Source organism: Pristis pectinata, chromosome 32 (assembly GCF_009764475.1).
Source record: "Pristis pectinata isolate sPriPec2 chromosome 32, sPriPec2.1.pri, whole genome shotgun sequence".
NCBI classification, from domain to species: Eukaryota; Metazoa; Chordata; class Chondrichthyes; order Rhinopristiformes; family Pristidae; genus Pristis; species Pristis pectinata.
This window is the reverse complement of record NC_067436.1, coordinates 16,604,299-16,617,200: the sequence shown is the minus strand read 5'-3', so window position 1 is coordinate 16,617,200 and position 12,902 is coordinate 16,604,299. Positions and strand designations below refer to the sequence as shown.

At 37.7% G+C, this 12,902-nt stretch overlaps 1 protein-coding gene across 4 annotated transcripts in view; it reads left to right on the top strand.

The window, feature by feature from the left end:
* scaper (S-phase cyclin A-associated protein in the ER) overlaps positions 1 to 12,902 on the top strand; it is a 276,699-nt gene that overhangs the window by 145,426 nt on the left and 118,371 nt on the right. For all 4 annotated transcript variants that reach the window (XM_052042536.1, XM_052042537.1, XM_052042538.1 and 1 more), the window contains exon 22: positions 2,364 to 2,490. In XM_052042536.1, the coding sequence (XP_051898496.1) occupies positions 2,364 to 2,490 (127 nt within the window). The remainder of the gene's footprint in view (positions 1 to 2,363; positions 2,491 to 12,902) is intronic.

The window sequence follows — 12,902 nt, the reverse complement described above, 5'->3', positions numbered from 1 at the left end:
CCTGCATTTAGTTATGTTTGCCATGTAATGACTTCGGATTCATTTATAGTTTGTATTTCAGGGCACATCCCTATTTAATTTAGTTCAAGAAATTGCCTCATTTTTTTTCCATTGACTTTATCCTTAAGGAATCTTCTTATCACTCTCATAAACTGACTTAGGCAGTTTTGGGAGTTACTTGTATGAGCATCCAAGCTGTAGGAATGAGTAAGAAGTGTACAGCCAAAAAGATGGCAATTGAATGCTGCATTATTAGTCATTTTACAGAGATGAAAAACGGGACCGCGTTCAAGGTCGTCACCTTGATTTACTTCCAGGAAATCTCTTGATCAGGATACAAATCAAAGCCCTTGGAAGGTTGCCTGAGACATCCTTCCACATTACTAAAATGTTTGTACTTTACAACAGCATATGATAGTCTGTATTGCAGTAAAACATCAGGTCCTTCAACCTACTCAGAGCCTTCAACCCACCTTAAACCTTTGGTATATTCCAAAAATGCACATAAATTTGGAATGCAGAATGACATTAGGAGATTTGCCCTGTAGCGTAATTGTACTGAACTAACAACTCAACAGTTTAGCCTAAATCCCAGCATAGGAGGTTATGAAATTAGTATATATAGGTTTATTAATTTGTGAGCTGACGTCTGAGAAAGAAAAATGGACATGAAAGCTTTGGCATTGTCAACCTAAACTCAACTGATTTGCTGAAGTAACATTCATAAGAAGTGCTGCATTCTTTAAAGAGGGCCCTAACATACAGCAAGTGCATTCTCTTTGAGGATTCCCTTGAAGATGGAACAAACCCTTTCTTGAAAGCAGTGGAGAATCTTCAACCATGTTAGGTGCTTTCACTTTCTCCAGATGTGGTCCCATCCTTAACCCACAGAAACAAGTCATCCTCAGTCCCAAGGGGCATCAAAGAAGAAGACTGTAGCATTTATATCATGTCGCTTTTGAATTCCTGCTCAAGTTCTGGAGCACATCTTCTAATTATCACAGGAAATTCACAGATGGTCTGCAAGTTCCAACAAACTCTTAGCTGGATATCAGATTTGACAACAGAAATCAAATATCAGTGTTTTTCCCCTTCATCAATTCTGTGGTGACTAATGAGGCCAGTGTGGAATCTGCAGACTATGCCATTGGAGAGGCAGAAATTGTTTAACGGGGAGGAGGTGGTTGTACTCCTTCTGGCATTTATGCTGGGCTTGTGCGCTCCTGATACATAGATTGGATTTTGTCATTGCCATCATGAATGCTGTTTTTCCATTTTGAGTTGCCATGGACAAGAGATTCCCATGATTGAGTGTGGATCTTACATATTTTCAAGGAGGTTTTGAGAATATCCTTGAATTCTTTTTCCTCAGTCCTCTGTAATTTTCTTGCCATGAAGGAGCTCGAAATAGGGTATCTCTTGCAGGAATCTATGTCATGCATGTAAAGTTTTATAAAAAATGGCCTACCTGATGGAGCCAGCTGAGTGTAATTCGGGACTCAGTGCTAAGGATGTTGGCTGGGAAGAAGACACTGATATTGGTTTGTTATCCTGCCAGAATATTTGGACTTTTTTTTTCCCAGAGAAGCCATTGGTGGTATCTTTTAAGTGCTTTGAGCTGCCTACTGTAGGTAGAAGCACACAGGAGGGCAGAGACAGCTGCTGCCAGTAAGCTATGAACGTTATGCCGGGTTTGACATCCTTTCACTCTTTTCCTCAGACAGCCAAAGGCTATGCTAGTGTATTGAAGGCAATAGTGAATTTCATCGTCAGTGTCTGTCTTCATTGAGAGGTGGCCCTTAGAAATCATTGCAGGGTAGTGTTTTACAATGTGGGCAGATTGATAGTGGACCTTTGGTTTTGCACATGTTAAGTTTAAGACCCATTCTCTCATACACTTTGGTGAATGAGTTGATGATAACTTGATGCTTAGCAGTTAAATATGTGCATATTGATGCACAAGCATCATCTGGATACTACAGTTTGTTGCCTGAAGTTGAGGTAAACTTGGTTCTGGAATGGAAGTGGTGTAGATTAAATTGTTTATTTGTTCATTCTGACTCACTAATGAAAGCTGTCTTTCTTTAACCAAGTAATTCTGCCATCCCTGTCTGGCCAATCATTATACATAATTCTAATCTAATGCTACATGGTTTACCTTGTGAATTGAACTCAATTTTAAACTATTTTCTCCTAAGAGAACTCACTGCTATTTTATTAGGATGGCTAAGGCTTTGCCAGGGTTGCTAACATATTAACAACAAAGGAACAGTTCTCTTCATTAAAGATTTCTCTTTCTCCATTATGATGCTTCAGATAACCAGTGGTATAATTTAAACAAACACTTTATTCTTTGCATACAGACTGCAGAGATTGGTGAAAGATCTTCTGAAGCAGCAACAAGGACAGGATAGTGGGCCATGGGCAAACAACAAGGTATCATCTCTTGACAGAACACTAGGAGAGATCAACCGTATTCTGGAGAAGCAGGTATTAGTCCTTGTTACCTCATTTTGATATATGGAATAGAGATAAATAGATGTTCTGGAGACTTCTCCTTACAGATGTAATTCTCAAAGGCCTAGGAAGGTCATTTATCACTGGGCTGAGATTTTGTGCAAGGCACTTTCCAATATGTTTCAACAATATGATTTTCAGGGCAACAGTAACTCCTGTTTTGGAACAAGAACAGAGTGATTGGCCCTTTATGCATATTTTAAAAGGTATTTGGGGTTATGTGGAGAGGCACAATATCCATACACTCAGCTACGTCTCCCACTAGTGATGTTTACCTGTATGTATTAATTTGTCATTGTGAGCATTGTAACATTTGATTGCACAGATATTCACACATGAATATTTGCACTTGATGTTGTCAGCTTGCTCAAAGGCCATCAATTACAGTTATTCTTCAATGAAGCAGTTCCAAACCTAAATTTATTCATTGCATCAAATTCAGAATCATTGTATTCATCTATAAATCTCTTATCATATATGTGCCATCAAAATGCACTGCAGTTACTTGCCAAGGCTACTGCGACAGCATCTCCCAAACCCACAATCCCTACCACCAAGAGAGGCAAGGGTAGCAAGCACTTATGAATACCATCACTTGCTTAATCCCCTCCATGCCACATATCATTCTGATTTGAAAATATATTACTTGTGTTTCATCAAGACTGAGTCCTGGAACTTTCTACACTGCGATACCATGGGATCACCTTCATCAGAGCATCTGCAGTGATCAAGACCACCTTTACAAAAGCAGTAGGATGGGCAATAAAATTTGGAATTATCAGTCACACCCAGATTCCAAAAAAAGAGTGAATAGTAAAGAATTTTCTTTCATCCAATATTCTGCCCTGAATGTATGGTTCCTTTCACCAATCTTCTGGATATCGATTTCCACCTACTACTCCATTACCACCATACCTCTATTCCCACCAACCTCCCAACCTACTCAATGCTGTACCATCCATGACAGCTTTTTAAGTAACAAACTTTGGAAATTCCTTCCCCAGTCTCTACAGTCCTTCATAAATACAGCCTTTGAGAAAATTAAGTTTTGGCCATCTTTTGAAATCTCTTCCTATTTAACTTGATGTATACTTTTCTTGCAACAATTCATTGAATACAATGTGACTTTATGTATAAAAGGTGTTAGATAAACGTAATTTGTTGTTCCTGGCTGTTTTTCTGTCCTCGTTGTCATCCTCCACTTACTCTTTCTCTGGCTGGTTTGGAGCAGCTAAGGAACCTTGTGCAGGTGTATTTCATACAAGGCTTTTAAGAATGTAATTAATGTCAGGCATTCTATTAATGAACAAGATTAGCATTTCTTTTCTTTGCAGTAGAGCACTCTTCAAAAATGTTCATGTTAACAATCATGGGTTATTTTTAGAAACAGTATTTCTGCCACCATGTAGCACACACTGCCTCAAAGTGATCTCCATTTAACTTGGCTATTCCATGGTATCTTGTTTCTGTAAATAGGCAAATTAGAGGTGCTTGTCAATTTCCAGCTCCAGGTCAGAAGAAAGTGGTATGAAAGTATTGCTTTCCTTGTAATACATTTAAATGTTTCAGCACTCTAAAACACGACTTGTGACGGATTCAAGGTTTCTTTTTAATATTCTTTCTGTTTGAATCTCTTATGGTATGTCTCCAGAATATCTGACCATTGCTGACAGTACATAAAGCTTCCTCTTTTAATTCATTTTGAGCACAGTAGTAAAAATGAGTCACATAATTAAAAGTTGTCCACTGTGCGGTGGAATCGCAATCAGTGACCCAATGTTGATAACATTCCAAAGAGTGACCCTAAAGCATGACTGTGATTGAGTTTGTAGACTTTGGTAAAAGTTCTATGAACACTGCGCTCTGAAGTATAAGAGAATGTTTGTACTTAACTCCCATCTCAAATGCTATTTGTACTCCTTTGAAAATTGTGATGATTATAGATAACATTTTAGTAATGCCAAATGTAATAACTGCGATTCATGAAAGGCAGAAGAATGAACTGCAGGCAGTCAGCCTGATGTCATTTGATGGGAGAATGCAGAAATCCATTTTTTTTAAGGAAGTGATTAAGGGCACTTAGAGATGCAATACATGATTAGATGGAATCAACCTGCTTTTATGAAAGGGAAGTTGCAGTGGAAAACTTCATTCCTTTGTTTGAGGATGTGACTGGTAAGGGGATGAAGGGGGCCCTGTAGATGTAGGTTATTTAGATTTTCAAATGGAATTCATTAAGGCTGTACTAAAGAGATTGTTAAACATTAGGCTCAGAGAGTTGTGGGCAGAGGCTTCATTAATAGACAGAAAGCAGAGTAAGAGTATACAGGGTTTTTAACTTGATAAGCCATAACGTGGGTTGCCAAAGAAATCATTGCTTAGGCCTTAGTTACTTGCCGGTAGTAAAATCTCCATTAATAACTTAGATGAAGGTTCTGTCTGTAATCTATCCATATTTACAGATGATAAAGAACTAAATGGGAAAGGAAGATGTGAGAAAGACACATATCCTCTGTTAAGGGATAGAGACACATTCTGTGAGTGAACAAGAAAGGGACAAATGGAGTATAATATACTGAGGTCAGAAGGAACTTCACCCAGAAGGTTATGAATTTTTAGAATTCTCTACCACAAAGAGCTGTATTTCAGAAGTTAGCTTATTAAAGGCTGTAATCAATAGACTCCCAAGAAATCCAGGGGTTATGAGAATGGAGTAGGAGAGTGGAGTTGAGGAAGAAATGATGAATGGGACACATAATCTACTTTTATTTCTTAAGTAGAGCACAAAAAAATGTTGTGTTCTTTGCTGTTTTATTTGGTATGAGCTGATGGAGGTAGCCATCTGAAGTTGAAATTTTGCTCAGAAATGATTTATCAACTTATAGATTAATGCTAATGGCAATTCTGGTGCCTGACCATGAATTCCACAATATATCTGATGAACTTGCACCAAACTCCAGGAAATCTTCTTGTGATAAACCTTGTTGACTGAAATGATTTTGCACATGTTTACTGCTATTTAATATTTATTATCTATTTTCCATGGCCACCGTTTGTCTATAGGTTCTTTCTTTCTAGATGCACAAATATGGCAAACTTTCCTGCATTTAAACATTCCTAAAGAATCAATTTTGTTTTAACTTTTCATCAAGATGGGCTGTGTGGTATTTGTGGGAATTATAATGCAGGAACAGGAAAACTTCACCCACAGACCAGAGGGAGAAATGACTGATGAAAGGTAAGAACTGTTTAAAAAGGTTTCTGGTAACCAGACCCTGTTTGGAGCCAAACATTCCAAAGCAGTTCACAAATGGAAATGATAGGGTTAATAGATGTCAAAGCAAAGTGGGAAAGAGGTAGACAAGTGACTAGCTTGAAACAGTTGTTTGGGAGTGTTTTTAAAAAAGGCAAGTGGAGAGTCAAAATTTAAGTAGTGAATCAAAATGTGGAAGTTTAGTGCTGCGCCACCAGTAGTGAGAAAAAGAAGAGGAGGTGATGCATTCAAAGATGAACATGAAAGAAGAGATGCTAGAGGGCATTTAAGGCCAGAGGCAGTGACAGTTGGGCAAATCCTTAGAGGCCTTTGAAGGTGCCATTGAGGTTTAAATTTAATACTTTTGGGTGACATGAAACCACTGAAGGCCAATAAAGACAGCGGTTGATAGACAGGCGATGCAGAATAAATGGCAGGAATTGGATGATTACATTGTTAAAAGTTGTTGTTGTCAGTGAGTGGTGGAGACTACATGGTTAGTAGGAAGGATGTTGAAATTACTGAGCATGGAGCTGGCAAGAGCAAGAAAGGAGGTTTCAGTGTAGGAGGGGTAAAGGTGAAGAATGTTACATTGGTAGAAATAGGTAGGGTCTAGTGATAGATAGGATTCAGTGGGTCAAACAGAATGTCAAGGCTTAATCATAAGTTTATAGCCAGAGAGTGTGATGGAATCAGTGGCACATAAGGAAAATTTATAGCAAGATCTGAGTCTGTCAACTTGTCGCAGAGCTCAGTTAAAGGAAGCAGCCAAACATTACATTGTTTGATGCTTTTTATAACTGAGGCAACATCATGCCCAAATTAAATTAGCACCATTGGCTTTGATGTGCAATAAGAACAAACAGCACTATATAATCTTACCTGTTAACTTATTTTGCTCTGTAAACAAATAAAACTCCCCTACTTGATAGAATTTTCAATCACTGACTGTTTCTTCTCCATGTAGTCAGCAGTGGTTGATTTTGTTTTAGAAAAATTAAATGAAAGATTAGCATCTTCAAACCATCAGACAATAATTCCCTTGCTAACTTATAGACCCAGACACATCTCGTGGGTCAATGAGCCTGGGATAGAATCCTGATGGTGTCAATCATTGACTGATGGGCGGGAACAGACTCTCAATTGTATTTCCCTGGAGAGGGGGAAAAACATCTAGAGATGGAGAGGGTGGAGTCTTTGAGAAGCTGCTTTCCATCAAAGCTGTCAAATTGTGTGAGAGCTTGTTACACAGATGTACATTTACTACTGACTTACTGGTTTCAGGATATCTGATTAAGGGAGAGCAAAATAGATGGCATCTCCCATTCACTTAAGTTCTTGCATTTAAAAATAGGAATATAAATGGTTTCAGCAATTAATGGTGAATCAACAAAATAACTGATCAGAAAATTAGGTTACAGTCAGATCTCTAAATCTCTTTTTCCAATTTGTATAGATCTTGCTATCCTTTACCGCCTCCTCACGATAACTCATCCACAGTCAGTGTCATCAGCCACACCCAGGGATGGGTGAAGTGAAGGCTGCAGGGATATGGCCCTCTTTCTCCCCACATTGCCATCACCACCCCCCCCCCCCACCCGATGATCGTAAAGAATAAATATTTGTTACCTGCATTTAATACGTGCCCTTCCAAAATCAATCAAATATAAATTCATGTGTAAGCCCATTGCCACACCCTTCTTGACCTCTTTTATCGCTGTCCTCCTATCATCTCTACTTATCGCACATAGCTCTCTGTTCCACCACAAGCTGACTGTTCCTTCTCTTTACCTTCAAATTTACTTGTGTCTTGGCATATCCTCTCATTCTCAGTGATCTCTGTCAGCTGTTCATCCCTTCTATCTCCTCTGAAACTAGCTTGTTCTTTGTTCTGTGCTCAAACATCAGTGGCCTTCCCTTTACTCACTGTGTCCTTACTCTGTGGAACTCCAACCTACCACCTCCACTTCTCTGGCTGCCTTTGAAAGCCTCGTGAACTGCTTTCAATACCCAAAACCACCTCATTCATGTGTGTGCTTGCTGTATGATCATTATCCATCGTATTGTAAGGTGAAAAATAGTAAAATTGATAATTCTATTGATTGACATCAAATTACTGCTGTTTCTTTACCTGAGATTACGAAAATCTATAAATATAAATTTTTGTAACATGCATTAAAATAACTGAGTTCAAACAAAATCCTTGCCTCATTGTGCCCTTGTCTAATGAGCGTTGTCTCTATCCGCACCTTTTTTGGGTTTTGGATGTCTCCTGCTAAAGTGCGCAGATGTAAGACAAATTGCACTCCACAATGATTCTTCCCATCCTCCACAATGTCAAGTAGCTGACTGATACTTGCTTTATGAGCTTACTCATTCAGAATAACCAGAGAAAGATTGGGAAATAGAACTACAGGGTCAGCCTTTCAAAACTGTTTCTCAACCACAGAAGTGTGTAGACACTTTGCAGACAATGAATTCACTTCTGACACAGAGGAGATTGGGGAATAAAAGAAAGGGTTTGAAAAAGGCAAAAGCACAAAGCTACATGACTCAAAGAAAGAAGATATGCAGGTGCTGTCAGTTGCAGTTGACAGGAATGGCTAAAAAAGCAAGTGGTTGTGAAATTTTGTTATTTAGGGAAATCAGCTTCAGATTAGAATTGGATAAGCAGAGGTTGTTTGCAGGGACATGTAGTTTATTGAGATCATTGAGGTAAGGCTGTTGTGAAGATTTGAAAGCAAGGACAAGGATATAAAAATTATATAAAGTGACATCCTTAGAAAAATGGAGGAAAATAATTGGCAGAAATGAAAAGGTGAAAAGAATTTTGTGCTCCTGAGTGCTCTCTATAATTAAACTCCTCATGAGTAAGTAGAAGATTCTGGACAAAATATGTATTTTGTGCCATTTATTTTAAAATATTGTATTTATGCATTGTAGGTTTGTAAACACTAATGACATGCACACCTTGCCCCTTCTCCACCACTTTGGTTCTGTGATGAATAGGAACTGGGCTAATTTAGTATGTAAAAGGTGCCACTGATTTCAATCACTACTGCAAAGTATGGCTAAAATAAGAATTCTACAAAGCAGAATTTCCCTCTCAAGATATCAGCAACTAATCCCCACTCTTATATGGAGGGAACATAAAATAAGTTGCTGATTGACATAAACTTTGTTTTAAGTCTAAGTGAATTTACACCATGTGGAGGAAAATTGAAAGTCTTTTTCTGCTTTTGCATGGTATACAAGTGGTGTCCTGGGTCAAATTTTTCCCCCTCAACTGTTGTTGTACTCAGTTCTTTCCCAGCTTCCCTTTCCTATCCACAAATGTTTTAAAATTGAATACTTGCTCTATGGAGAGCTGTAGAGCCATCACCCCACAGTGAAAAGTAATAGAATGCCAGTGCACTATGTTATTCTCTGTCCGACTGTTAAATGTAATAAGTATTGTTAATTTAGAATATTATGCATCTTGGAAACTTGAAATATAATCAAAATATTCTACAGATCCAGGTATAAAAGGAAAAGGACTTGATTTCACAAAAAGGCCTTCACAAACTCGGGATTGCTAAAACATTCTTTAAATGTTATCATTGTTTAGCAGAATAAATTGGGAGCCAGTTTGTGAACAGCAAGTTCCCACCAGAAGTATGGAGATTATGATTAGATAATTTTTCATTGTACCTGTACCTCACTGTACTTGTGCACATGACAATAAACTCAACTTAATCTCTTCAAGTGGCATTGATTGAATTTTTTAAAAATTGACCCAGGACTATCTGAAAGCAAATTGTTAAAATTTGGACTTACTTCGATCATGGGGACTTGTTCAAAACATTGCAGAATATTTTCTGCAGTTTTTTTGGTTTTACTTCTATCCATGAATATATTTTAACAAATCCCTTGACCATATTCACTAAACTTACGATTTTAATGTTGCCTTATGTATGTAGAAGGCATTGTTCTGAGAGCAATCAATCTTCCAACTATTCCAGTTTTGCTTGCATCAAATAACAGTCTTTGCACATCTTTCTTTAATTGGTCAGTCCTGGTTAAGCCTTAAACAAAAGCATTATACAGAAATTAAAAACACAAAATGCTGGAAGCATTCAGCAGTTCAGGCAGCATCTGTGGAAAGAGACACAGGTCGAAGATTCTTCACTAAAACTGGGCATGAAAGAAAACAAGTTAGTTTAAAATTGCAGAAAAGGTGGGGAGGGATGGATAGGACACGGAATATCTTTGATAGAGTGGGTGACCGGATGTACAGTTAGAACATAGAACAGTACAGCACAGGAACAGTCCCTTTTGGCCCATGATGTTGTGCTGAACTAATTAAACTAGTAATTAAATGCCTAACTAATCTAATCCCTTCCATTTGCACATTGTCCATATCCTTTCATTCTCTGTACACTCATATGCCTATCTAAGAGCCTTTTAAACCCCTTATCATATTTGCCTCCACTTCCACCCCTTGCAGCGCATTCCAGGCACCCACCACTCTCTGTAAAAAAAAAAGCAAGCTTTTCCCGTACATCTCCATTGAACTTACCCCCTCTCATAGCAGTTAGCGTTACACTATTACAGCACTAGCGACCTGGGTTCAATTCCGGCTGCTGTCTGTAAGGAGTTTGTACGTTCCCCCGTGTCTGTGTGGGTTTCCTCCGGGTCATTGCACCTGTGCATACGTGTACTTGTACATATGACAATAAACTCGACTTGACCTGATGAAGCCATCTGGTTGATGAATGAGGGAAGTTAGAGGGAAAACAAAAGGGCACATAAAAGCTATGAAATGCAGGTCACAGTTGTAGGAATGCCCGGGGAATTGAGCAATATCAGTAGAGAGTGGAAAAGCAAATTAATGTTACAGATGCATAATCTACGGCAGAACTGACCAGTTCTGATACACAGAAAGTGGGTTTCTTGAAGTTGTTCAGTTCACTATTAAGTCCTGAAAGTTGCAATGTGCCCACATGTGAGATGAATGCTATGCCTCAAGATTACTTTGGTCTTCATTGGAACAGTGCAAGAGACCATAGACTGATAGTGTCTGTGCAGACTTCGTGTTCAAGTAGGAAAAGATAAATCTAGAATGCAGATTCAATTCATTCCAGGTGTTAAGGTAACACAGTTTCAGGCCAATAGAAGTCAAATTTAAGACTAATTTTTGTTCGTCTTTGCATAAAATATGATCAACAGGGTCAGCAGAGATAAGTGTATAGGAACAGGAGGCAGAAGAGCCAGGCATCATTCAACAGATGTTATAGAATGGATTAGTTTTGGTGAACTGAATGGTATCCTTCACTCCTCATCGATTTTGTAACATGAATAATAATGACCCCAAAAAATTGTTAGTTATAACTTTGCAGAAAAAAAACAATGACAAAAAAACTCTTTCAGTTTGTATGCACAAAGGGATATGTAAATGTGGAATGATTTAAATATTCCCAAAATTATAACAAAATTTAGTGCACTTATAAAATTAAATCTTGATTAGTATAGGTAAACTCGATATTGACGAATAAGTAAATTGGCACACTTTGACTTTGTCTTATCAGATTTCTGCCTAGCCACCAACTCAATTTACTTAAACAAATTTTCTTTAGCAAAACTATCCTAAGATCATTGTCAAACTTTGATCATAAATTCTGAAGGAAAGTGCTGATATCCAGCATTCTATGTTGTTTTGACCTCCTTCAGATGGTCTCATGGTGACTATTCACTGCATCTTTGCTGGCAGGTTTATTTCCAATTGCACTCACCCCAACTCATAATTTGCATTTTTCCATAATTTGTCACTCAGTAGTGATTGATTTCATGGGTGGAGGTAAATTTTCAGGAGGCATTCAATGACTTTTGATTTACATTTTTCTTGTTATACTTTGTTTAAAAAAAGATATCTGTGGGGAATAAATATTCTTTTACATGCAGTATTTTTGTATATAGATCAAAAAACAACAATCGCTTGCCATTTTGATTATCAGTTTGATGAAGAAATTTCAGTAAGTGTTTCATGAAATCATAAATCTCAGGAATAAGTACCTAATTGATTGACATCACTGTCAGGTATCGCGACATGGCTTTGAAAAAATAGCTTTAAAATAGTTGGAATTCAGAAATAAAAGCTTACTCATCCAGTAAATGCATTTTTCAGGGTCCAATGAAACAAAGTTTGCAAAAAGATTAGATCTTTGAAGATGTCATAAGCAACTAGTTACACCTCTATGGAAGAAAACTAATAATGTAACATGTTTCCAAAGAACATTGTGAACATTTTTAAATGAAGGTACAAGATGTTTGGTTTTGATATGTTTTGCAGAAGTGAAATATTTATTTGGAATAGTGAACAAAGCTTTAATTAAATACCCAGTTTATCAAATGAAATTCCAGACTGCGTATAAGCGATTATCTGATATAATGAAAACATGAAGGAGGAGTTGAGGAATACAATGAGCATCTAGAATTAGTGCTAAAATGAAAAAAGTGCTTAATTAAGACGTACAGAGGATGCAAAAACGGGTTATCATTTGGAATGGCAGACATTGTTGATATACCTGTGTTGTGTTTTTGGAACTTTTCTATTTCACATTTCTATTGTTCTGCTATTTTCAATAAACTCTCCACTGCTTTGAGTGACGGGGGGAGAGGGGGTGTTCAGGTTTTTGAATACTATATATATTCTGCTATTACTTTGATACTATAATGCAGTGAGTTGATCCTGCTCACGTGAAATTCTCTAAAGTTTAAATTGTTTGTGGTTGGTGCTTAATTAAACAAGGGTGATATATAAGATAACAAATTGTTGAGAGTGAGTTTACAAGGAACTGATGCAATAAAGTTGTTCTGGCAGCATGCTAAACCATTACAACAAATGTTGACCTGCAAACGTTACCAGATTGCGTTACTGCTGGGTGTTTACCTTTTGCATTGAAAAAGAATGTACAACTGTATGAGGTATTGGTAGCAAACACATTATTGTTTGTTTTTGGGTTATCTTTCTTCTAAGGCAGTCTCTTGGGTTTGATTTGCTTCCATGGTACAGTCCTGTGGCTCTGAGGTCACTGAAGAGCCTGGTATGGGATCCACAGAACCTACTGCAAGTGTGGCAGGTGGTCCTTGAAGG